Source organism: Poeciliopsis prolifica, unplaced genomic scaffold (assembly GCF_027474105.1).
Source record: "Poeciliopsis prolifica strain line A6 unplaced genomic scaffold, Auburn_PproV2 SCAFFOLD001, whole genome shotgun sequence".
Taxonomy (NCBI): Eukaryota; Metazoa; Chordata; class Actinopteri; order Cyprinodontiformes; family Poeciliidae; genus Poeciliopsis; species Poeciliopsis prolifica.
The window spans coordinates 15,352,155-15,377,711 of NW_026562376.1; the positions used below are offsets into that span (position 1 = coordinate 15,352,155).

The 25,557-nt window shown below is 37.4% G+C and overlaps 2 protein-coding genes across 5 annotated transcripts; one reads left to right on the forward strand and one right to left on the reverse strand.

The window, feature by feature from the left end:
* Positions 1 to 1,501: 1,501 nt before the first annotated feature.
* Positions 1,502 to 21,165, reverse strand: ush1c (Usher syndrome 1C). 4 transcript variants are annotated; one of them, XM_055034337.1, is made up of 20 exons: positions 21,061 to 21,165; positions 18,760 to 18,827; positions 17,333 to 17,476; positions 17,106 to 17,244; positions 14,808 to 14,916; positions 14,692 to 14,716; positions 14,556 to 14,613; positions 14,282 to 14,470; positions 13,564 to 13,623; positions 13,344 to 13,400; positions 12,023 to 12,165; positions 11,666 to 11,731; positions 11,461 to 11,591; positions 11,260 to 11,315; positions 5,313 to 5,354; positions 4,699 to 4,752; positions 4,507 to 4,606; positions 3,999 to 4,108; positions 3,799 to 3,854; positions 1,502 to 1,541 (listed from the first exon to the last, which is right to left on the reverse strand). In XM_055034337.1, the coding sequence occupies exons 1-20, from the start codon at positions 21,094 to 21,096 to the stop codon at positions 1,529 to 1,531; spliced, it is 1,656 nt and encodes a 551-aa protein (XP_054890312.1). In that variant the 5' UTR covers positions 21,097 to 21,165; the 3' UTR covers positions 1,502 to 1,528. The 4 variants fall into 4 exon arrangements, with proteins under 4 accessions (XP_054890312.1, XP_054890337.1, XP_054890328.1 ...); XM_055034362.1 differs by lacking the exon at positions 1,502 to 1,541 and adding an exon at positions 3,143 to 3,658; XM_055034347.1 differs by lacking the exons at positions 1,502 to 1,541; positions 3,799 to 3,854; positions 3,999 to 4,108; ... (1 more) ...; positions 4,699 to 4,752; positions 5,313 to 5,354 and adding exons at positions 9,040 to 9,331; positions 10,085 to 10,249; positions 10,453 to 10,502.
* A 439-nt stretch (positions 21,166 to 21,604) lies between these two features.
* On the forward strand, positions 21,605 to 25,354 carry ccdc77 (coiled-coil domain containing 77). The gene is made up of 12 exons (XM_055034376.1): positions 21,605 to 21,689; positions 22,080 to 22,128; positions 22,319 to 22,505; positions 22,602 to 22,744; positions 22,986 to 23,082; positions 23,573 to 23,663; positions 23,792 to 23,868; positions 24,026 to 24,174; positions 24,256 to 24,508; positions 24,622 to 24,747; positions 24,830 to 24,982; positions 25,075 to 25,354. The coding sequence occupies exons 2-12, from the start codon at positions 22,082 to 22,084 to the stop codon at positions 25,219 to 25,221; spliced, it is 1,470 nt and encodes a 489-aa protein (XP_054890351.1). The 5' UTR covers positions 21,605 to 21,689; positions 22,080 to 22,081; the 3' UTR covers positions 25,222 to 25,354.
* Positions 25,355 to 25,557: the final 203 nt, after the last annotated feature.

Genomic DNA, 25,557 nt, shown 5'->3' on the forward strand with positions numbered 1-25,557 from the left:
AAGATAGAAAGTGCCATAAAAAAAATCAATAAACAGTTCATAGTTAAATGATAAATTTAATATGTTAAAATAGAGTAGGCTATTGATATTGATGTTAAAATAAACTTGATTGTGAAATGAATAAGGCATGAAAAGGAAGAAAACTAACTGCTAAATAGGAGGGATGTGTGGAAAACATTCTCTGCATTAAAAAGTATTTAATGCAGATCTTCATTTTGTTACTTGGTCACAATGAAGATAATTTTTTCATCCGATGCCAGGTTGGTTTGAATAACTTATTTTTTTAAATAGATTAAATCATTATTTGAAAACTTCGTTTTAAAGCATCAGACTTAAGTTCACCTTCCTCGCCTGTGGAAACATCTCAGCGTCATCGTCTCCAGCAGAATGGCCATTTGCTTGTATTTATTGATGTGAAGAAGTGAGCTCACCAGACAAATAACAGCAATAAGTGAGACAGGAACTAATCATTTACCAAATATAAAATAAAATTTAAAAATATTTCACCAGAATGCATGCAAAAACTGTGAGTGAAATTAGGTGAATTGCTGGGAACAGACCTACTTTTTTACAGAGATGGGATATTTATATTGCTACGTTTTTGTAAACCCTACGCATGTGTTGGACTGTATAAAACTGGCAAATTAAGAGTCAAAAATGGAAAATACCCTTAATCTGAAACAGCCAAGCAGAACTAAGCAATACATTTCTGAAGATTTAAGACCCTAAGCCTAAGCTGATACTTCAGCATCTGATTTAGGTCATATCATACAGAATAAGTCAAGTCATTGAATCAGTTGGGCTTTATAAATGTACTATTTACGCAACTTTTCAGATGGAATGACACCACAGAATCTGTCATGGTTTGATGTAGCAAACGAAAACTCCAGATGATTTTTTATATACTAGTACAAAAAAAAACACAAACTTAAAGACAGTGCAATATTTTCCATCACTTGTATATAAAATACAAATTTAGATCCCCACGCTCTTTGACATCTAAACAAAAATGTGGGTTATATACTGGATATGCATATTTCTGCAGAGGACAGATGCAAACATAACTTTTACTTAAAAATACTATATTTACAGCACTGAGTAAATACATAAATCTGTAAACCATTTTTTAAAATAAAAAATATATAATCAACATTCAAGCAGAACCTCATTTTTAGTCTGACCAGTTCTTTATTGGGCTCAAGAAAAGAACATTTTGAATGCATTATTGATTTCAGTTCATTTATTCAAATTCCTCCATTTGCAAAGTGACTGATGTTAGCATAATAGAAGTCAGTTATTTCCAGTCTTTACAGAAGTGAAGAGGTATAAGGCAGAAAACTGATTAATGATTGGAGCATCTATTGATAAAACAAGACAGTGAAAATGTCTATCGACGGTGCGGCGTCAGTCTAAATGACAGCTTGGCTCAGTCCCAAAGTGTGATAAGGCAGAAAAAGCAGAAAAAGCCTCTTAGTCTTCTCATTGAAGAGGTTTCTCTCAATGAATCTGGTTTTAAGGGCTGGTGCTATTAGAAGAATGTCCTGCAGGAAAAAGGAGCAAAGTTAATAAAATAATTTAAACAATAGAAGCCTTTTCTTTCATCTGAAGTGGAAGACAATATGAACTGGACAAACATGTGTCTGTCATTTTCCTATTATAGACACTGCACAGTAACCACAACAAACAGAAATGGACTTATGCAAATGAGTTACAAGACTTTTTCCAAACTACTCCGATGCAAAAAAAAGTATCTAGAGATGCATAAATTGTCCTATTGGAGACCTGATGGTTTTCAGTTTAACAGTCCTCAAAAATAATCCTTTCCTCACTCAACAACTCTCAATAAATCACAGCTAAGTAACTGTGAACATCTGACAGGTGTAAAGAAAAGGTGCAGTACAGATTGTTTAAAAAAAAAATATGGAGAAAAATAAGTTCAAAAAAGAAAAATAAGATGATAAAATTGAAACTATGAGTATATTCTTTTGTTAACATCTCGCTAATATACAGCGTTCATTGCCCATCTATCTTAAGATGCATAAGAACAGCTGGTGATTGTAAACTAATTGCCCTGGTAAAGGATTCTTAGTTTTCCTGAATCCTGGATAAAATTAAGGTGGAAACTGCTGCAGAATATTTAAAAAATTATAACAAAGGAAAATACTTCTTAACATTGTGATTTTTTTTTTTTAAATTTAGACCTATTTATAAAAAAAATTAAAAAAGAAGCAATTTTACTTTTAAACTGAATAATATAATACATCTCAGCTGAGAAAAAAAATAGAATTGAGGACCTTTAACACAAGTCTGAATAATATGTATTTCATGTAATATATATTTTGAAGTTGTAAAAAAACTTTTGAGGTTTTTATGCTTTTTTGGAAAAAATCTCAGATCAAGACTCGAATCTGCTAAGAAACTGCAATTGGTGCATCTCTCACATTACATGCAGGTCTTGTCAAAAGTTTACATGTAGGCATCATGCATTTCATATTCATTTTGAGCTTTTAGTGACTTATTTAAGCCATTGTTTTTGCACATATGAATTACTTTAAGGCTTAGAGTTCCAGATGAAACCTGATAGGATGCTGCTGACCAATAAAGAATCGAAAATCTACACCTTGAAGCATGGTTGAAAATTGCAAATGCTCTTTATGGAACAACTAAATGTTTTCTGAAGATTTATGTTCAGGGGAGAACAAAGATTAAACCAAATATGGAGTCAAGGTGAGCCATTCGGCCATGACTTGAGTCCTCAATCATTAGTTTTATAGGAAAACCTAATACGGCATATCAAATCCAATGTGGAAAAGGATTTTAAAAGAGGATAATATTACGTCTTCGGAATGCCCCAAAACAGAAAAAACAATTTTAAATTGTTTATAGTTGTCAAAATGTCAGTCATAATTACTCCAGAAGCTTGTTGATGACCACAACTGATGTTTTGTCTGCAACCTCCTCTAGGACATTTACGTCAATAGTAATTAATGAAAAGCTACAATAAGTTAAAACGAATCACCAAAAGCCCAAAACTAATATGATGAGTGACATAATATAATCTTGTGACAGTAAATTCAATAAAAACCATTTCAGACTCAAAGGTTGGAACAGATTTTAGGACGAGTAACAGTCCAAGAAACAACATCAATCAGAACAACAGCTGAAGGCTGGCAGGAGTCTGGGGTGTCTGTGAGTTGAGAACATGCAACAACATGTTTATGGCTCACTGAATCCAGCACATACACAAAGTGATCTGTCACTTATTATCAATGTCTTTAAGTAGCAAAAGTGTTCTATTTAAATCCTTGTTTTGACAATGTGCATTCAAAGTCATGACTGAGCAACAAGGAGATAACCTGACAGGATGAGAGGAAACAAACATTAAAATCCTTTTGCCGTCTTAAGTATTCAAGTTATCAGAGTCTGTCACATGTCCCCAAGAGGAAAAACAAAAACAAAAACAACCACCACACCAAACCTCCTCTCTGACGTGCAGCAGAGAGGATGAGGGCTGAAGGCTAAGTTAATTACCAGAACAAGGGTGAGGAAGGAAGAGAGGTGGGGCTAGTGCTGAAGCTGATAGCCATGTCTGTAAAGTGTTGCACTGCCTTCAAACACCTTTCTGTTCACAGAGGGACTGACTGATGCTGACTTAGGGCTGCATACACATGCATACACACAAAAACACGAGCCGCCATCTGTAAACTACTGAACCACTTTGTCATATTTCAAAAGATTCATAGCTTAGCACATAAAATGCAAGTAAGCGTATTGGAATATAACAAAAATAAATCTTACACTTCATCTTCATAATCCTTTGGAGGGGACACGGCAATCACAACATCGATCCAGTCCTGAGGAGTGAAATGAATTTAAATCTCTTTGATTAAATCAATACAAAGTAAGAACCTCAGCTGAATGTATAACATATGATCTATTAAACTGTGTATATTGTTAAAATCCAGAGTATGTCTTCTAATCTCTAAGTGGTCTCATACCCCTCCACTGTTCCAGGCCCGAGCCAGAGAGTTTTGTCCCTCTTCTAAAGTAGCATCAATCAGGATTTTCCCATTGACAGCCATGAGTTCGTCACCAGAGACAATCCCTCCTGCAAACGCACACACACAAAGAAACATCACAGACATTTAAGAAGCAAAAATAATCAGCATTAAGGCCTTCCTAAAATTATCAGACGTGCACAACTTAGTCAGTGCAGGAACTAACTGTTGAATAAAAACATACCAGGTCTAAAATATTTAATGACATGTTAAAACATAAAAATAGACTGAAAGTGGATATAAAGCAAAAAGTTTTTAATTAGTTAAAAAAAAAAAAGGAACAGACAGAATGAATTATTGTTTTGATTCTCTGTGAGTTTGAAAAAAATTAATGATTTTAAATCATTAATTTAACAAATTTGCAACAAATCTGCTCCAAACAGTAATATTTCAAACTCCCTACACGGTTGCAGTATAGTTAAATCATGGAATGAAGAATTCGGCTGACCGTGCTTGTCGGCTGCACCGCCCTCATACACTGAAGACACCACCAACTTTCCGAGAGGAGAGTCAACTCCCCCTTCCAGAGCAATGTCAAGTTGTCCGGCCTTAAAAACAAAACAAAATTAAGAAATCATCAGCCAGATTTCAGAATTTGGAAAAGAATCAGTCCTTGTGTTTTAACTATGAAAAAATTTACCTTTTTGATTTTTAGCAATCTCACATCTCGCCCATCTATCTGGTCTGAGGAGAACTATTCAAGATCAAGAAAACAGGGAAGGAGGGGAAAAAAATCACTTCGATTGTAGCTAAATGTAAATGACAAAATAAGATTTGACGGCATGATAAATGGTAACCTGTTCCAAATGAGCTTAACCAGCAAGAGGAAATCATGAGTATAGATTTTAGTAGCTTTAAAATAGAGGAGTGCTGGTCAAGAATAATTACACATACGGTGCATTTTATCTCTCCTGTAACACTTCAGAGGACGTGGGATTCTGCTAAGAGATATTGAATGTTGCCAGTTAAGATATTGACTGGGACGAGTCAATATCTTAACTTATTTTACTAATGAAAAAAATTCAGTGTCGACCAAAAGTCAGTCTTTGTATTTTTTGTATAGTTTGAGTCTATCTCCCGTGAGACTATCTCCCGTGAGACTACACATGGAACAAAGACAGCTCTTTAATCTGTTTAAACAGGTCTTTAAACACATTAGTTGATGAGTAAAAAAATAATAAGATAAATGTTTCTATGCATGACTTATGCATAAAAGAACTGAATCTCCTTTTCTGTAGCCCAAGAATACAATACCATGGAGTAAGGATCAAAGTCGTCCACATATTTCTGAAATACCTGAAACAAAAATATCAATATGTAATTAATTTACAGTGAATACACAAAGAGCGAATGAAGACAACATTTAGTGAAGACGAGTTGTGTGACAAGAGGTCAGATTTCCTTTGACAACAACCAGTTCAGTGTAAAGGTCTGAAGATAAGCCTCAACACTGAAAAACCTCAAAGTTTCTCACAAATTGAAAATAATCTGACACATTTTATCAAGACTGATTCACCGTTCAACCACAGAAGGAAATAACACAGATCCGCTTCAAGTCTGCAGCAATTTCATTTTACAGGAGGAAGAAGGAAACAGAACCAAGCTCTCAGGGTGAGTAAATCACATTTATTCAGTCCAGAGTTTCCAGTACAAAAAAAAAAAAAACATTAATCTAGCAATTCATTTCCAGTTGCTGCACAAATGCTCTATGATGTAAAAATAACACCATATATGCCTTTGTTCTTATTTATTATGAGTATAAATGACTTGAGTTAGCATGCCTCCTCCTGCATGTGCAATATCATATAAATTTAATGAAACCCATAGGAAAAAAGCAATTCCTGTCCCGTTGTAATGCATAAAGAGCTGACTTCTGACGACAGGTTTACAGACACTCACAGTTTTCAATCAGCATTTTTAGTAGTGAATTCAGGAGGTAAGACCATCTTTTGCAAGAAAAACATTATTAATCTCCCTAGTGACACAGCAGCCACATGACATGCATTCCCATACTAAACAACATGTTCAAGGCCTCTACAGTTTTCTCCCAATCAATAAAAATGCATTCATGCATGAAGCACTTCATCAAAAAAGCAGGGGTACAACTGCTGCAGAGAGAAAACAGGAAAAAAACATGCAAAAGCCATCACGAAGGGTCCAGTCAGGGAGACGAAAAGGTCAAACTAGAAAAGGAAGGCCGCACTCAAGCATAACAGGGAAAGTACAGGAAGAAATGTTTACTTGTTTGTTGTTTGATTTGAAAGACGAGTTGAAAGGCACCATCCGTTTAAGCATTTCTGGAGGCTGAAGCACAACAACGGTTCAACGTTTTCCGTGAGATTGCAGGAATAAAAGAAAAATACATTCTTCAGTTTGATGCTTCAACAGTTTCCAGGCTTTGTGGGAACTTTGAACTTTTATTGAAGTGTGACAACTTACTACAACGCATCAAATATGTCCACAGAAACAATAACACTTTGCTGTTCCAGTAAAAACAGCCCAGAGTAACAAATGTGGCAAAATAAATTTCCTCCAACATGTCTGTCTAAACAGCTGTATTAGATTTGTCATAAAATAATTTACAAATATTTGACCAAGATGGCTGATATTCTTCCATGTATTAAGATATTTAACTATAAAAGAGATGAAGGAATTACAGCTTCATGTTCCACATTTTTTGACCAGATCCAGTCAAAATGTAAATCGAAATAGTAAGCACCTCCATGTGACTGAGGAATGACTTTCACAACACTGACGATCCCCAGAGAGAGCAGGAGAATACATTTCCTTTTCTACCTGCAGCAGCTATAATTAGAAGTGATCTGTATACGTGTCGTTTTATCTCTCGCTGCGGAGGTAGAGGCCTGTGGTGGTGCTAATGGCTCAGATGGCAAAGTGGCTGTTTAAGGTTTCATTTCTAATCAGGAAGGATGATTAGAACCAGCTTATCCAACATGCCGTGAACACAACTTACTTTGCCTGTTTTAATTAAGGTTTTGAAGAAAAATACTAGAATATTTGGCCTGTTTGAAATAAAAATAACAGGAAATCTGGAAAACTTCCTAGGGCTCTTAAAAGGAGGCAGACATTGATGGCTGCTGCAGCTGATGGCACACTGTGCCAGATGACCCTAATAAGCTTCATACCAGGCCATCAGAACGGACAGCAGGTCGGAGCGGATCTGGCCGGTTAGCCTGCGACTGCGGCAGCATGACGGGCTTTGACATGACGGGAGCCGTTTGTCGCCTCTGGTTAGGGGGACTGGGAGCCAGCTGCTATTGGATCACATATCCAAGCAAAACATTTACAAAACTCAGCCGACTCCAAATGCAGCACAAGGTAGATGTGAGTTTTCACAAGGAGGGAGGCTTACCAGCTGACTGCTTGAACTGGAAATATGACTGACATGGGAGGTGTTTCTCATCACCTAGAATACAAGGAATCCGTCAGTTGTCCGGCTCAAGCTAGAAATGTCAAACACCCAAAGCACTTCTCATATTTTAATACATCACAAACTCCAAGTGCACAGCAGAAAAAAGAACTCACACTCTTGCTAATATTTCAGTTTTTTCCTATCTCCATGAATGACACCATTTCAAAACTTATCCCACCTTCAAAGTGAAGTATACACTTTGAATTGTACTTTCTACAATTCAATAGAAAATACATTAAGGAGAAAAAAATGCAAGAAAAATATGAAAACCTTGATACATTGGTTTGGAGTCCCTTAAAATAAAACTTTTTGAAGCCCATTTTGTTACAACAACATCTCAACTTGCAATCCTCGAGGGCCAGAGTCCTGTAACCTTTAGACCTGTCCATTGTTCTACACACTTGAATTAAATGGCTAAACTGCCTCACTATCATGCAGTTAAGCTCTACAAAACTAGTTAGTGAACTTGTATTAGAGCCAGGTGTGCTGAAGCAGAGCAACATCTAAAGTGGCAGCACACCGGCCCTTGAGGAATGCAGTTTGAGACCCCGGCTCGACGGGTTTTACTTCACAAAAACCTACCACTTTCACATGCATGTCTACAAATTTAATAGCCAATGTATCTGACAGTAAAACATTCAGAAAGACATCCACTCCGGGGTGCTCAAAACAGTAGCACATACAGGCTTTTGTTTAAATATCATCACACGTCACACACCATGCAGTATCCTGCTCACTATGTTCTATAAAAACCACACAGACACAGCTAAGCATCAGCAACCATCTATCCAGTTCAGTCTACCAATGAAAGTTGTAGAGAGGTTCATAAGAGCACAAACGCTCGTTACACAGAAACACTCGTGATTTGAAAGACAAATCACAATGAAAAGGCAATTCACACTCGTCATACTTCTGTCATGAAGTATGAAGAAGTCAAACCTTTGGACTTGAGGGCTGAGACATTTCACTGGTGCTGGATGCATAAATCCCCCCTCTGGGGAGGTAGCCACCTGTTTCCCACTCACTCCTGTGTTCGGGAAGGCTGGGAGGACGTTGGAAGTGGTGGTGATGCTTCCGGTAGTCACGTTCTTCAGAGTGCTGAGGGGGAGGAGGGGGAGGAGGAGGTGGTGGAGGAGGAGGGGGAGGTGGAGGACGGGGATGTGGCGTGGGTTGGGGGGAAGATGGGGGGCGTGACGTTTGAGATGGCAGAGGGTAGTTGGAGGGAGACGGGCGGCCTGGTTGTGTGTGTTGGGGATGTGCGCGAGGCTTGCGCTCCCTGTTTGTCAAAGTGGATGGAGGCTTCCTCGGACTGGGGGAAGAAGGAGGCCGGCGCTGTGGGGAAACTCGAGATAAGGGCGGGGAGTACTTAGGGATTGTAGGATTTAGTTTGGGTGAGGGTGGGGGGCGAGGCAAGGGAGGTGGAGGTTGGTTTGAGGTGGGCTGAGTCGGGACTAGTTTTTTAAGAGGTCCCCTCAGGCTCTGGTCCACTTCATCCAGGTTAATGTCGTCCAGATCAGTGGTTGCAAGGTTGAAACCACCAGGAAAATGCTTCACCCTTGGCTCTGAGCCAGGAGAACGAGGTGGGGAGAGCTTCAAGCCACAAACAAATAAGAAATACTTCACCACCCATGTAAAATCTTCCATAAAATCATTCATGTTAGAAACAAACTACAACTGTTGAAAAGCTCTGAACATAGGAAGGCTCGAACTGAAGACTTTGTACCTCTGGGGATTCATTCTCCACACAAGAAATCTGCTCCAACCGAGTCTGACATAGTCGCTCCACCCAGTGCTGCACTTTCTCAGACTCCTCCAGGTCTTCCCTTTCAGTCTCTGAGACCTGGGATGGAGTTACAGCCAGCCAGAATCACAAACAAGAGAAAAAAAACTTCACACATACTGTCACCCATGACATGACACAAGGCTTCCCTGGAAATAGTGGAACAGTAAATTAGAGGTTTGCTTTCAGGCTCTTCAAACTTTAAAGGTCTTTCTTCCACTTGACAAACCAGAACAGCACCCACAGATCAGCTCTAATCAATCTCCTGCTCCATCCCACTATCACCTACGATCATGACTTTTAGACATTTGAACTGATTTGCCAAATGCAGACACTAATTCCTAATCTGATGAGAACCTTTAAGCCTTTTTAATTTGAGAGTATTTGTTTCAGATCTAGAAACAGCTGAAACTCTTGCTTCAGTTGCTTCATACTTGGCTGAAAACAGCTCCAGGTGTTGGCTCAAACAAAAAACATATGTCAACTGAACAACAAAACTCCCACAACCTCCTCAGGCAGCATGACCCACTGCCAGCATGAAAAGCACATTGTTACTCCTCGATTCAAGCTTTGACAAAACGTTGCAGTCTTTCAGAGGTGATACTGATTTTTAACTAGTGTTTGTTTGCTGGGGAAAATTAATTTCACCGTCAATTTGTCTATGTGTGGTTAGACAAGGCAGAAAACTGCAAACCTGCGGTCAAGATTACTTTAAAAGATTACAAGGCCAACTTCTTGGAAGCAACGTGTGTTGAAAAAGGGGATGCTTTGATTAAATTTATTCCTCTGAGCTCAGACTACATCTTTTCGTACCTCCTGAACCAGCCGATTGATCTTCAGTTGTTTTTCCCGTTCTTGCATTTCTTCCTTCTCTCTGGCAAGTTTGAGCTCAAACTCCATCTCCTTCTTGTTCTTTCGTTGCTCCTGCAGTGTGTCTGTGTTGGACATTTTCTTTCTCTTCTTCTTCTTTTCTCCTTTCTGAGGCATCACCAGATGGGTAGCGCAAAATGTAAAAAATGAAAATAAAACACAGCCACTACCAACTAAGTAACACAAACACACACCAACACAAGAAAATCTGAGAAAACAATAATTGCTCATTTCCAACCATTTGAGTTAAATGTCAGATTTCAAGGCAAACTGTTCAGATCCACTTCACACAACACACCAGCTGACTGTACCTTTCGCAGTGAAGGCAGCTTCCCCTCATATCGATAAAACCAGCCAAATGCTAAGGATAGAGATGAACAAACTCTTCATGAAAAATTTAATCACAAACTTAGTTTACACTCAAGTAGAATCCATACAGTTGATAATTTTTTTTTCTTTCTTGAAATGTAAAACCTCACACAACACAGCACTCAAGAGTCAGTGTCTGGCTGGGAAGTAGCATTTTTAATTAAAGATAAAAACTATATTTCAATTTACGATAAGAGCTGCATTCAAACTAGGAATTGGAATGACCTGTCTGTAGAAATGCACAGAGAAATCTGAGTTGTAATTACCATAATGTGATGCTCATTACATCTTTATTTATGTTACAAAACAATCAAATTGAGCTACTGTTTAATACGTCTTAAAAACAAGCAAAGGAGACACGTGGTATTTATTTAATTTTAGGTCATTTATTAAAACCTCTGACTAATAACGCACTGTATTTGTAGCTTTCCAGTCATGTGGAAAGAGTGGATTTTGTAACTTTGGGCTGTTTTAGAAAAATTTTAATCTTATTTCTAGAAAAATGTTATATTCTATTCAACCAGAAACTTTAAAAAATATATTTTGTTAATTATAATTCTGCAGAACTTGGCAGGAAATTATTGGCAGGGTAAAGCTTCGTAAAATCTTTGATTGCAAATAGGGAATAATGGGAAGAAATTTTCCAAGTCTGCTCTCATGGTGACATAATTGTTGTCAAAGGAAATCTGAGACTTTTGTGTGTCAATTAGCACAGCTGGCATAAATGACACCTGAAACTCCAAACTCACTTGGCTGTCTTGCTCATCTTCCTCCTCTTCCTCTATGAAGGAGCTGGCTCCAGCAACTAGGAGAAGAGGCCGTGGAAAACAGCACAGCAACCAGCAGACACAAACGAAAACATGCAGGAAAAGAACATTTGGAGTGAAACAGAAACAAGAGGAGGAAAGTTTGGAACAGAGGATTCATGCATTTTAAACTTTTGATCATACGTGAACTCTTGGCCTTTGAAGGTTTCATCTCCGGTGAGGGGCTCTTTGAAGGGCGGGGACTCTTTGGTCTGTCTTTGGATCCCCAGTCCTCCTCCCACTCTCTGTTGTGCTTCCTTTCTGCAGCTTCAATCCTATAGAAGATATTTTATTAACTTAAAGCTCAACAAAGATATTTTTAATGCACTCAATATGGACAATTTGGTACTTTTCCATCTCGCTCTTATAGCGCTCCTCTTCCTCCGCTACTTTCTGGGAGATCTCCCTCTTTCTCCTATAAAAGGCAGCAGAAACATCAAAACCCCAACATGAAACTATGTTCAGACATCAGGAGTATAAATACAGGGAACATGATGTTTACAGATGCAATTTGTCATTTTAAAACATAAAACACAGGGGGGAAAGGAGAGTAATCCTTTTTTGTAAACTGAAAGAAAATTCAGCTACTGCAAAATTTCAAATAGTCATGTAGCAAATGCCTGTGGGACAGCTTCCTTTGTTTGAAAAAACAGAACATTTATCTGTGTCTGGGCGAAGCTAATTAAAGGTTGTGCAGTTCACTCACTGTCTCTCCTTCTCCTGCTGCTCTTTAAGGATTTTGTTGGTTTCCATTGCAACCTTCTTTTGATGCATCAGTTCCTGCCTCTCCACCTCCCGGCGGGCTTCGGTTGCAAGGCGCTCCTCATCTGTCATAAACAGCTCGCTTCCCTAAGAGAGTAAAAACCGGCCATAGACAAAAATCAGAGTGTGCCTCTATTTGCAGCAATTGTTCAGTCGGGTACAGAGAACGTCTTGGTGAGGAAATGCTTCTCTCAGGTCATTAGGGATGTCTTTCCTTCTCAGCTTTGTGCTAACAGAAAGCTTTAAGCCACAGAAATAGACATCATGTCGGTAAAAAGTTATATTCTCCAAAAGGAACAAGGATATGTTCATTTTCACTTAATATTTTTCTTAACAAAACAGCACTTGTGGTATGTTAGCACAATAAAGGTTGGATTTAAACTAGCTGACAACTCAGTCATGACTGAAACTTTGCCTTTATGTCATTGTAGAGAGGATTCAGAAAGCACATTTTCCAATGAATGTTCTGTCTACCGCATATAATTATTGTTGCAGGTTTCCCTCTGCAGATATGCAATAAACACTGTTTCAGAAAAGCCACAAAGCGTGGCACACAAGCAGAAACCGTCTGATTTTGGAACACAGCCCATTTTTTCAATAGCCGCTGATGGAGGATGCAACATCCAAATCAAGACAAACTCACCGATAAACACATCAGACAGGCACCAAGGAAGACAATAATAAGACATGACTGCTTGTCTCACTTACACAGTCCCCCTCACCGACTGCAAGAGCAAACAATTGACTTTACGCAGGATAAATGTTGCTCCTCCAGACATTTTTCTAAGCCGTATATTATGGAAAGGTTATGTTGATGCACATTACTCAGAGTGATGCATAGAAGAAAGAAAATGATGTTTGTGGTCTTGCAGTCATGACAGATGGTCTGTCAAGTGAACCACAGGGGCCTGCAAACAATTCAAGTTTCATCCCAGTTGCAGGATTTTCACTCCTCAAATAAAGATAAATACTACTGTACTAGTTGCTTAGCAGCAATTTGTTTTATTGTTGTCGCAGAATTTTAAATTTGATCAAGAACATTGAGATTTATTCAATTTTATTTGATTTATATCAAATTAAAGATAAATAGGGAGTCTTTGTGAATCCCTTTAAACAAAATACATTTTATACTTTAGATTTAGTTAATGCCATAATTATGTACATTCCATTATAATTTAATGAATGAGTTTTAATATAAGACAAAGTACAAAACATTGTACTCTAAAAGGTTTAAGCAGTCATTGGACAACGCAGTGTGTACTTACAGCTCCTGTCAGAACCGTGATAGTGAGACTTCTGCTGCTCTTCAGGACTTTCACAGCCTTAGAAATGAGATTTAAAAGAAACACAAAAGTCAGAATTCAAATTTCTTAGACTGTCTCTTAGCCAGTCTTTACTTTATGATTTATAATCAGTTGCAGGTATATGTATTGTGTGTGTATCGCTATATAAAATAATGACAGATGTTGTCATGAACAAAATCACCTCTTTGTGGTCCAGAGTGGTGAAATCCACTCCATTCACCTCCACAATCTGGTCTCCAGCCTACAGTGGATAAGGCAAGCATTGACTGCATGAGAGGGGTAACACTTTGGAAAAATTAAAATAAAAACCATAAACTATAAGTATTAGGATGTCTTTACACAAAGCTAATGCAGGCATATTTCTTTAAGCTAAAACTCTTCACCCTGTTTTCACATGTGTCTCATTATAACAAAAACATGCTATTTTTATTGTTTGTGCTGGGATTCTATGTGATAGATTACCAATGATTAGCAACAAAATAGTGAGAGAAAAAAGAAAAGAGGAAAGGAAAAGAATGATATTCAAAAACATCTTTACAAATAAAAATCAGTACATTATTGCGAGAGAACACAATGCTTTTGTGAGGCAACTCAAAAGGAAAAGAAGCTTTCCATGTCCCCTAGGGCTCCGTAGAAATTAAAACCTTGTTAGCCAAGAAATTTAATTATTCTTAGAGTGATGTATCATTTAATAACTCACAGATCTTTCCTCTACTTGTAGATTACATCAATTAAAATTATGCTTTTTGAAAGTAGAGCAATTTACAGCACACTTTTTTACAGTAATTACAGTTAATTGTAATAGTATTAAGACAATATACACACTAAGAGAGAATTATTGATAGCTTATTTTACTCTCCTTTATCGGAGACATCATAGAGTCTTGTTGGAGAAATCACCTCAAGTCCAACTTCAGCAGAGAGGGAGCCTGGCTTGACGTTGCTGATGTAGATCCCAGGTTTCTGGGTTGGGCCGCTTGAGATGCTGATGCCCATACCTTTAGTTCCCACAAGACTGAGGAAAACCTTCTTCTCCTTGATCTCCTTCCCACCAATAGATGCCAAGCCGGCCACACTGCTTCTCTTCTCCTAAAGCAGTACAAACAAAACAACTGAGTAAAAACCAGGAGTCTTTGAGTCGGTTACAGCCTGAAAAAAAAATGGAGCCTGTTACCCCGGACTCAGATACAAACTGGTCCACAAACTGCCACTTCAAGGGTTCATCAGATGAGCTGCAGTGAACAAAAACACACAATATAAGCAGCTGTTTTTGGACATGCAGGGCAAAGAAAAGAATTAATAAACCTGACCTTTTTACTGGGATCATCCCCACATCTGCATAAAAGACAAATGAATAACAAATCACAGATATAGTGAAGTATTAAATATTCTTTCTGGTACTGATGACAAAAAAAAGTCAACATACGGCGAACTTTGAGTGACACAATCTTCTTGGTCTTGATGAGGCTGATGACCTCTTCGTGGATGCAGGAGGAGATGGAGTAGCCATTGATTCGCACGATCTCGTCACCCACCTGTAAATCAGTAACGAGCTTAAAATCAATACTTTGATTTCAATGAACCTGCTGAGGTCAGAAATGACGTTTCTGCCAATCCAACATTTACATTCCTGTTTGCTCAACAGATCATGATCTACTGATTTGTACAACCCATTTTAGCTTTATATTTTGTCTTCATGAAATCATTTTTGCAATAAGTTTCTAAGAAAACTGTCCAAATGTACAGGAACTGAAAACAAGAGAACAAATAATCTCTTTACAAAAATGTAGTTCTTTTAGAGAGTTCAACATTTCAGTTTGTCTTAGAAGAAGATGCTTTGAACATATGATTAGTGTTTAATTGTACATTACAGTAAGACCCACATCTTTTAGATAATTTTAAGTTACACAAACACCTATAGTCGAATTGAAATATAATCTAATCTTGTTAGACAAGAGCAGTTAGAGGGATACTCTTGATTTTTCAATTCTGTGAAATTATGCTCACTAATATCCCTGTATATATAGTAGAAACATGTGATTGCAATGTAAGTTTCCTTTAATACTTTAGTCTATTTTTAGTATAAATCTTTCTCTCTATTCTATATTTATAAATCAGCCTTTTCATATCTAATAATGCTGCACCATTGATCTACTTTTGTCTAAAAATCTATGGATATTTTAAAAAGATAGCAGATTGCTAATCCTGAATGAAGCCCCAGAAATATTCTATATGTTTGATTTTGTATCAGATTATTTGTCAATTTTAATTTCTTTAGAAAAGTAATACAGTGGCTCTGAAATAGGGGCTGGCCTTAAATAGAAATATTTAAATTCTGGTGCAGAAATTTCATTTTGTATCCTAACTTAACCATCTGCCCTATTATATGAACTTCGCTTTCTTTTTACATGGCGTAATAATGAATACATTAATGTTTTGTGAAATAAAACATCACAAATAAAATGAGTCTGATTCTAAGCCTAAGCATGTGTTTATTTCTTTCCCTGTAATTATGTGCATAATGAACTGTCAATGGAATGAATGAATCTGAGCAACTCGATGTTCTTTTGAGTTCAGTACAATCTGCCAATTCATTAGGGGCACACTAGTCATGAGCATTACGTTCAACAACACAGCTGGAGAATTGGAGGCCAATTGTATGTTTGTGATCTTGCAGGGCAGAAAAGAGCCAGTCTGCTCCAAAGACACCATTATGAGCCGTTCTGTCCATTATATCAACACTGAGCAAACAGACATAAAAACGGCATCTGATCTGTTTTGAAACACAAATCTGAAGGGATTTTTATGAATACTTTCTGGAGCAGAGCCATCTTGGGAGTAAATGGGATCTACTCCACCTAGTGGATCCTCTGAACACAGTTCTGATTTAACAATCGCTCAAACTGTGTGTTGCATGGTCATCTCAGGTTCTACAAACTACGTAACAAAATACAAAAATAGTCATTTCATTAGAAAAGGTTTGACACAAATGCAAACCGACCATGACCAAGAATGGAGACAGGGTCAGGTTTTTCTGTCTCCAAGAAAATGATCGTAAACATACTGCCAGGACCACTGAGGAATGGTTTAGATTAGTGTGTTTCTAATCTTTTATCATTAGAGCCAAAATCGTCAAGTTTAAAGAACCTATTGCCTTTTCTCTTTTAATTAATTGCAAAATGCTTGTGACATTTATAATTATATCTATCTGTTCAAATAAGAAACTAAATAAATTTTTTGAAAGGATTTCTATAACTCATCACAAATCTAAAAAATAAAAAGGTCTAAAAGGCATCCAGCTTTCTGATTGTTTAAAGTAAGGATGCATCAAATGAAAAATATGAGCTAAAAAGAATTGGATCATAAATTACCTTTGTAGATGTGAAAAGCTCGGAACGTCATACTTCATAAAAATTGCATATAGTTGTAGCAAAAGGTGGTTTAAGTGGGGATGGACTCAGTGGTGCTTGAAAACCATAAAAACCATCTATATGGAAATTATGTAGATGGTCTCACATAACTGATCAAATTAATCAAGGTTCTGATTTAACTTGACATAGCATAAAAAGTTTAAAGATCTAAGAACTGTTGCAACACACTATAGGGTAAGAAATATATTTTCCTTGATTTTAATATGTGCAATTTTTTCTCCTAAAGTGTGTGAGAAATAGAAAACTGAAAGAAAGAAAAACAAAATCTATATCTTTATGTAATAGCTACATACCTGAAGGCCAACATTGTAAGCTTGTCCATCTTTGACAATCTGTGAAATGTAGAGTCCACAGCCAAACTCTAGTCCTCCTCGAACACTGAGACCCAGACCGTCCCGCTGCGTTCGATCCAAACGCACCTCTTTCAGCTTCCTGAAGTTTAATCAAGTTTATCGCTAAGATACAAAACAGCTGAGACTGTTTCCACGGCAAAACACCTAAAATGCTATGCTGCACTCACCTCGACCTCTTGGGTGTGAACTGGTCGTACTCGACTTGGTGTTTAAGTGGGATCAGAGGGCGGATCGCATCGAACAGCGGAAGCCGTTTTGGTTCATTGATAACCAGCTTCAGGTCTCCCACCAGCACCCGCAAATCCATAGACCTGAAAGAGAGAGAGAATGGGTTACACCAGTCTGTGGTGGATTACTTTTGCCTCACAGTGAAAAAAAAACTAACGCTTAAAATGTTGAGTGAATACAAAACATGGTCAGGATTTAAATTTATGGAGGAATAGAGTAAATGATATTGATATGCGAAGGAATATAAGAATTAGGTTTCAACTATCATCCCTTGGTGCTTCATATGATTTAGGAGGGAAGCTGCAATACTAAATAATTCTTGAAAGACCACACGCAACTCATTTTGTTGTGGCATGCAGGTAGTCATGTCTGCAATACCAGACATGACCAAAATAACTCAATGAAATGTTTGTGGTAGGGCATTAAATAAACCTTCACAAACTTAAATGAACTGAAGCAAAGTTGTGTTTTTTATAGTAAAGTCAAACTGTAAGCAACCATTGTGGGGTGCAGTGTTGACCATAACTGCATAACAAATATAAATATTTAACTTTTAAAACTCTAAAACAAATCTAAAACCGGGAATGAAGCAGTTCAACCGACCTGAATGTCCCAAAATAATTACATGATTATATAATTAGACCATTTTTAATGCACACAGTCATTTCAACCACACAGTAGAAGAAGACCATAGAATTTGAAATATAATTTACTAATTCACAAGCTTCTACACAGCAACCAGATTTTTTTATTGCAAATTAAAAATAATACAGATGATAATTATTTAAGCAAAGGATCAAGAATGAATATATCATTGTATGTCAATGGAAAAAATAATCCAGTCTTCTCTCTGCTGCAATTCAAATAGAGACAAAAGAGAAAAGAAACTACACATGGTCTGCTTGTTTAATTATGCATATGTGTCATTTCAGCCCCATTTGAAGGATGAGCATAAAAAAGAGCTTTTGTGGATAACTAGCCAAGCTTGTCGAAGCACAATGGAAACGGATCAGAGGCTCATCCAATGAGGCCACAGGACTCTGCTTCTGTACAAAGATTAATTGAAACCTAGAAGACTTTTAGCCTACTGGCCTCAGAAGGTGCACCCAGTTACTCTGATCTCAGTAAGCAACAAGCTTTAGCAAATTTGCAAGACAACTCAGATTAAATGAGAAAACATATCACAAAAATGTTATAAATAATAAGAGCTTCACTTCAAGACTATTTGTTTTTATTCAAAGTGGTTCTCCCTAAATGACAAGATCTAATAAATACTCTACAGGAGTTTACTTATACAAAGATATCTGGTTTTAAACAGCAACTAACACTCACTTCGACCACCTGAGAAATGACAGATGGTACTCACTGGTGATACATGCGGAGAACATCGTATAGGTAATCCTTCTCTGCCTCATTTTCAATCAGCAGTTCCACCTGCAACAGAACAGAAACATCTGGCACCATCCTTCTTCTGTCAGCTCACCGACACACACACACACTGTCACTTTTGTCCCACCCATGGTCCCGCTAACGCCACGAGGGGCCGAAGCCATCTACTAACCTGATGACGGCTCAGGTGCAGCAGGATGGTTTTCAGGAAACGCTTCGGCCAATTACTGATGCACATTTCACCCTGATATCCCTTAGCTACTTTTTGCTAAATCACAAACAAATTTCAGAACCTGATTTCATTTAAGCAGAGGGCGTAAGGGTGAAACTAAACTGTGGGATGACCTGAATCTATGACTGCTGTCCTTCTCTATCAAAGCACTGGGAGATAATAGCTAGAGAGGCAGCAGGAGGAAGGTCAGCAGTGTCAACTTACATCTCACAGACATGACACCCAACATTCGCACACAAACTTATCTTAAACTCCAACAAGATTAAAGGACTATACTAGAATATCTTCAAAAAGTGAACTTTTTTCAGCAATTTGGTGAAAAAACTGAACATAATACAGTCATGAAATATTTGCATAGGCTACATTAAAAGATACACTTTTTCATGATGACATCTGTTCCAATAAAAAGCATCAGCCTCTTTATGACCTTGGACAAAGTATAAAAACAATGTTTCTTCCTATTTCTGACATTAACCAAAAACAATTTATGTTTTCCAATCCGACATGACCTTAAATAGGGAAGACTTCATTTTGTTTAATGTCAGAAATTGAGAAGAGAAGAAAAAAGCTTTGTAATTTTATATAGTCTAAGTAAACATAGTTCCAGCTAATCCTATAAAAGAGCTTTGCGTTTTGAACTTATTTACTGAAATAGATTAATTTGAGTGATATTCCAATTTATTGACATGCCCAAGTATTTTTGATGGTAATTCTTTATGATGACAGGTCATCAAAATGAAATGGGTGTGTTCAAAACACGCCTGACTTTATGGTCACTGTAAATGTCTGTTGCTTAGTGCTGCAAGAAAAAGTCAGCCCTTCCTGGGATTGAGCCACAGACTTTGGAATCATAAAATAACAACGTTGGAGCTCCCTGTGTGTCATGCTTTTATATCCTTGGGCAATATATGCTTCGGAGTAGATTATACAATATTCACATATAAGAAGTGTTATAATGATTAACATTTTTACATAAACTTTGATCAAATCAACAGCTCAGGTGGGTTCTAAGGCACAGAAAATGACAATCCACAATTATTTTGAGGGAATCAGGGCAGATATGTCCATGTCTGGAAAAACAACAAAAGACTGACTGTGGAGAGCCTCTAATTAAACCCATAAATTGTCTCATTATTTCTGCTTGGACGCTCATATGTGGCACATTACCTAATGCTATGTTGCCCTTTGTAGAGACAATATGGGCCCCTCTTGGTAGCACAGATGGCTTTGAGGTGATCCCTGCATGCTTCAAGGATAAAAAGAAAATGCCCCAACCATATCAGCTTTCCTTTCTCAATTATCCTATGCTCTTTGATAGTTCTGAAGGCTCATCTAAATAATATGACTCGTCAACAGCCAGAAAAATCAAAGATTAAAATGTGTTTCACCTAAATGTTGTCAAAACACATAAAAGTATGGCTAAAAGTGGAAAAGGGTTTGAAATTTAACTTTATTAATTATAATCAAAATATGACTATTTATTTTAATTAATTGTAGGTCTATAATAATTTAATGTTTACTTTGCTCAATTGGAAGCATTTTAAACAGTACATTCCCTCTTCACTTTTTAAGCCCACCTCGTTTGAAAATAGTTTAATCTGTAAGTACATAACACTCTGTGTGACGATTGAATCTTGACGGGAATTTCTGTCGACATAAATAATCTGTTGTTATGAAGGAATGTTAAATACCCCCAAAATAAGATTCATCCTAAAGTACCTCTCGTGATAGAATTTTGTTACTTTTATTATTATTATTATTATTATTATTATTATTATTATTATTATTATTATTTGTCTTCAAATATCTAGATCAAGACAAACAGCAGATAGAAAAAAAATGTCCTGAATCAGCTTTGGTTTCTTGTTAGTGTTATTTCAAACCAACTACACTAATTCCTGACTGATTCAGCTCTTTCAGAAAAGAGGCCTGTGCGCGCGCAACATCCTCTCCGGCGGAGACACCTGAGACACCAGGTAACGCAATACCGTTTTATTCAGATAATATTGGAATATATGATTTAAAAAAAAACGTTCATCGTCTTACCTTGTGTCTAAATTCTCGGGCGACTTTCCGCTCCATCGCTGAGAGAAAAACAAAACAGTCCGACCAGAGAAGCGCCGGTGTGGCTGAAGTTTTACGCGAGCCCAGTCAGTGTGGTCAAGTTGGACCAAACAGGCGTTTCCGGTTGATGTATTTTCGCAAAGGACCGTTTCACGTGTCTTTCATGTGGTTATCATGCAATTAAAAATTACATTTAAAAATAAGATTTTCTAAATAATTTTTTCTATGTGCTTTGATTTATACCAACCTGTCAAAAAGTTTACTTTTATTTTGAAGTTTTACACAGTCACCGCTTTTTATTGGCAAACTTGACTAGTTTGTGGATAGGTACTTTTCCGCTGTATTTTTCCAAACGTTCTTAATTTAATTCCAAAAACAACCAATAAACGACATATGTCACATTAATTGGATTAAAATGAATAAAAATCCCGATGGTAATGGCTTCACTAAATAACATTAGAAAATTGCACAGCCCGGCAGATAGATGGCGCTGCCAACTTCCTCTGCACAGTTAGCCACAAAGAAGCGGAAACGCACTGGATTTAAAAAAGAACTTCACCGTTGCTGTGAGCAACGACACGGCCCAGGTTCTGGAACCGACGTCTTTACTTGTATGTAACAGTTCATTTTATACCGCTTTAAAAATACTTTGACAGCCATTGAAATAACTGTGCTGTTGTACATTAATGTGGTGGCTCGTTTTTAGACCATATAAAGTGACGATACCACTGTATTTAAGTTCCGTTAATACGGTCACTCATGTTTCTCCAGTTTTCCTCCTGTAAAGAACTGTTTCAGTGGGTTTATGTGAATCTTGATGTTGCTCGGTTGGTGAAAGGAAGCTCAAAATGTCCCAGAGATTTTTTTTCCCTCCCATTATTACTGTTTTTAATTATGCATGAACATAATAATGAATCAAATATTTGATAGACTACAACAACATCCTTTGGTGTAGGATGCATTTATTCATAATGCTGCATAATTTCTTCTCTCGTTTTCAGAGATGTTTGGAAGAATGGGATCTCCAGCAAGGCATGGAACGCCTCACAGGTTAGAGATGTTTGTGCCAATCTACAAATCTAGTCTCTTAAAATGTTTTCATCTCAGTGCACTTTCACAGTCTAAAAAAATAGTCCTGTCATCACAAGTATTTGTGTTAAATGAGCACATGTACATTGCTGAATATGAAGTTGAATAATCTTCAAAATGAGTCAGATATTTTTTTGTTGTTGTTCTACAGAGTCAGCATTCATTCCCCCAGTAAAGATTTAGATTCCCCACTTCCTCCCATAGAGGAGCGTCTTGCTTACCTGCGTCCTTCCAGGGAGCTGCTGCAGTTCTACAGAGAGAAAATCACCCAGTATGACGGTGAACACGAAGAGCTGCTCCAAATGCTGGAAAAGTTTAAAAGCATTGCAGAGGATCAGGTGGGCGTTCTCTTTGGGGAGGGAGGTTTTCAGCTGTCACTGAGTGTCCGAGTTCCTAAATCGTTTAAGGAATATTCTGTATCAATGTCCTTCCAGCACAAACTGCAGTATGACATACAGGAGCGCGAAAAAGAAGTTACACAGCTTCAGAACGCTCTGAGCGACATGCAGGTTTACCTTTTCCAGGAGAGAGAGCAGTCTCTCCGACTTTATGCAGAAAATGACAGACTAAAGATCAGGTGGGTGCACTGCGCTGGATCAAACACAATTATTCAAAATTATTTTCATCCGTGGTTTTCGAGTAACCTCTTGATCTGTGGTGTCACTAAATGTGTGTGATTAATATGATATGAGTATTTTTTGTTTTGTTTGTTTGTTTTTTATGTTTTAAGACACAGTATGGCTTTTGGATGAATATGTTAATTATACAATATGTTGGCTGTCTCCCATCAGTGTTTAATCTTGTACATACTGTTGCAGAGAGATGGAGGACAGGAAAAAGATCCAACACCTTCTTGCTCTTGTCGGTCCTGATGCTGGAGAGATTACGTACTTTCACCAAGAGCCTCCACACAAGGTGGAACAGACTCACTAATTCACAGATCTGTAGTATATTTTACATTTATTGTATAAAATGGTGTAAATGGTTTTAATTATAGTGTTTGCTTAATAGAAACCTCTCTTTCAATAGACAAACTGTCATTGAAAGAGACAGTCATTGTTTCCTTTTTTATATAAGACAATTGAGATAACTCTAAAATCTTCAAGGCTTTGACTATGGGGTAATATTAAAAGGGTTTGAATTATTTTGAAGCTCAGTTAAATTATTTTCTGCCTTTGACTGTGTACATTAAGTATGTCATAGTTGATTAAAATAAAACTATTTTGTGTACACTTTAACTCAAATTTTAAAAAATTACACTTCATCTTTAAAGGCAGAAAAAAATACGTTGTTATCATTACATGCAACAGGTTCTGAGTCTGCTGGCGCCTGATGTGTAAAATGAGTAAGCGCTACTACAAAAGTGCAGACAACCCTAATGACAACGTCATGCTTGCTTTTTCAGGTCACAATTACTCAAAGGCACCCTGAGTCCATGTTTGATGAAAATCTCAGTCTAAGGCCAACAAAACTAAGACCTGCTGCAGCAGCAAAAGGTTTGAAATCATTTTGTTGATTTATGTAAAACAGTCTGAGTGATTGTGTTAGGTGTTTTTTTTTTGTTTGTTTGTTTTTTTGTCTTTTCAAAGAAATAAATTCCCTTTTCATTTTAATGTTTGAACAGGGGCTAACAGGAAAACAAAATCAGCTGGTGATGGTGTAGAGAAGTACAAGAACGACAACCAGACATTATTGTTGCAGGTATTGCTCCACTGAGAAAATGTGTTAATTATGACTCTGATAAGCGCCACTACAAAAGTAAAGAAAAAAAGACATCTATTTCTCTTTTGTCTTTCCCCATACTAATGCAATGCTTCAAGTTGTGGTCGTTTGTTACAGTGTTGGCTTGCGTTTTCAGGTGGAGGCGCTGCAGGCTCAGATGGAGGAACAGACGCGTCTAGTCAGAGAGCAGGTGGAAGCTCTCCTCGAGGATCGGAGGATCATAACAGAGGAATCGCAGGCACAACGACAGAGAGACCAGGAACGCATTTCTGCACTGAGTGAAAAGTGTGTCTTTTTAATATCTAAATTTATGGCTTGTACTCTTTACCAAGAGTAACTTTTTATTTTATTTTTTTTACACATCAGGCTCCAGCAGACGCAGAACCTGTTGCATGAAAGCACAAGAGATTTCCTACAGCAGAAATTTGACGCTCGGGCCAATGAGAAAAACTGGATTATGGAAAAAGATCGGCTCCTGAGGGAGCTGGACTCCTACCACAACCGACTGAGGAGGGCAAGGACTGAAATGACAAGATCCTGGCAGCCCAGCAGCAGCAGATCTCTTTTTCTTCCTCGACCCCAAACTGAGCTGTCTCAACAACATAAGGAGGAGAAAAAGGTAATGATAGCTACTTCATTATTTTTGTTGTACACTTGTAATTTAAAGTTAATGAGCAGCATCATCAACAAGCAATACCTGCTTATCCTATTTATTTTTGGTTTTTTAATCAGGCTCTGCAAGATGATCTGAAACAAGCTCATAAGTTGGCAGAGATGTTCAGAGAGCAATGCATCACACTGGAGACAGAACTGTCCCAAATCAGAGAGGAAGGAGACGTAGGCAGAGAAATATTTAAGGTTTGCTACTTTGAGAAATTCTAGACTGTGTGCTTTTTTTTTTTTTTTTGACTTTCTTATGAATTATCCTGTTTATGTTCAGGAGCGTTCAGAAAAGATGGCCAAGCGCCTCCAGCTCATGACTCAGCGCTACGAGGCTTTGGAGAAGAGAAGGGTCATGGAGGTGGAGGGCTTCAAGACAGATCTAAAACTCCTCAGACAGAAGCTCAAGGATGTCGAGAAACAGCTCCTCAAGGTTAAAAAAAAAAGCCCCGACTATGTGTTTTTTGTTGTTTCAATATTTGTGTGACAAGCTTTATAAAACCCAAATCATTTTGTTTTCTTCAGGTCACATTAAACATTGGGCCCCACCAGGACCTAGCCATTCTGCACGAAGTACGACAAACTAATTCAAGGACTAAAAAGGTTCAGGATGAGCTTGTGGCTCTGAAAGCCAAAATTTATGGACTTGAAAATGAACTAAGAATTAGCTGAAGAACATTTTCTCCAACGTTTTCCACTTTTACTGTTCATATTTTTATTTTTTTTATTGACATGTTGACTTCATTTTTTGAATCATTTGTGCTTTTAACCAATAAAATTGTACATATTTTTTTTTGTTTTTTAATATGTTTGTATATATCATTATCGACCCCATTGTCTTTCATCCTCTCTTTTCTAACTTCCGTTTTTTCCTCCCTCCCCAAATAGTGCATGGTTTGTGTCATGCAGTATCCTATATTTTTAAAATTAATGTGAAGATTTAAGTTGAGAGTTTTGTTGAGTTAAAACAAATATTTAATTTTTCGCAAAAATTAGGAGGGAGCCTTG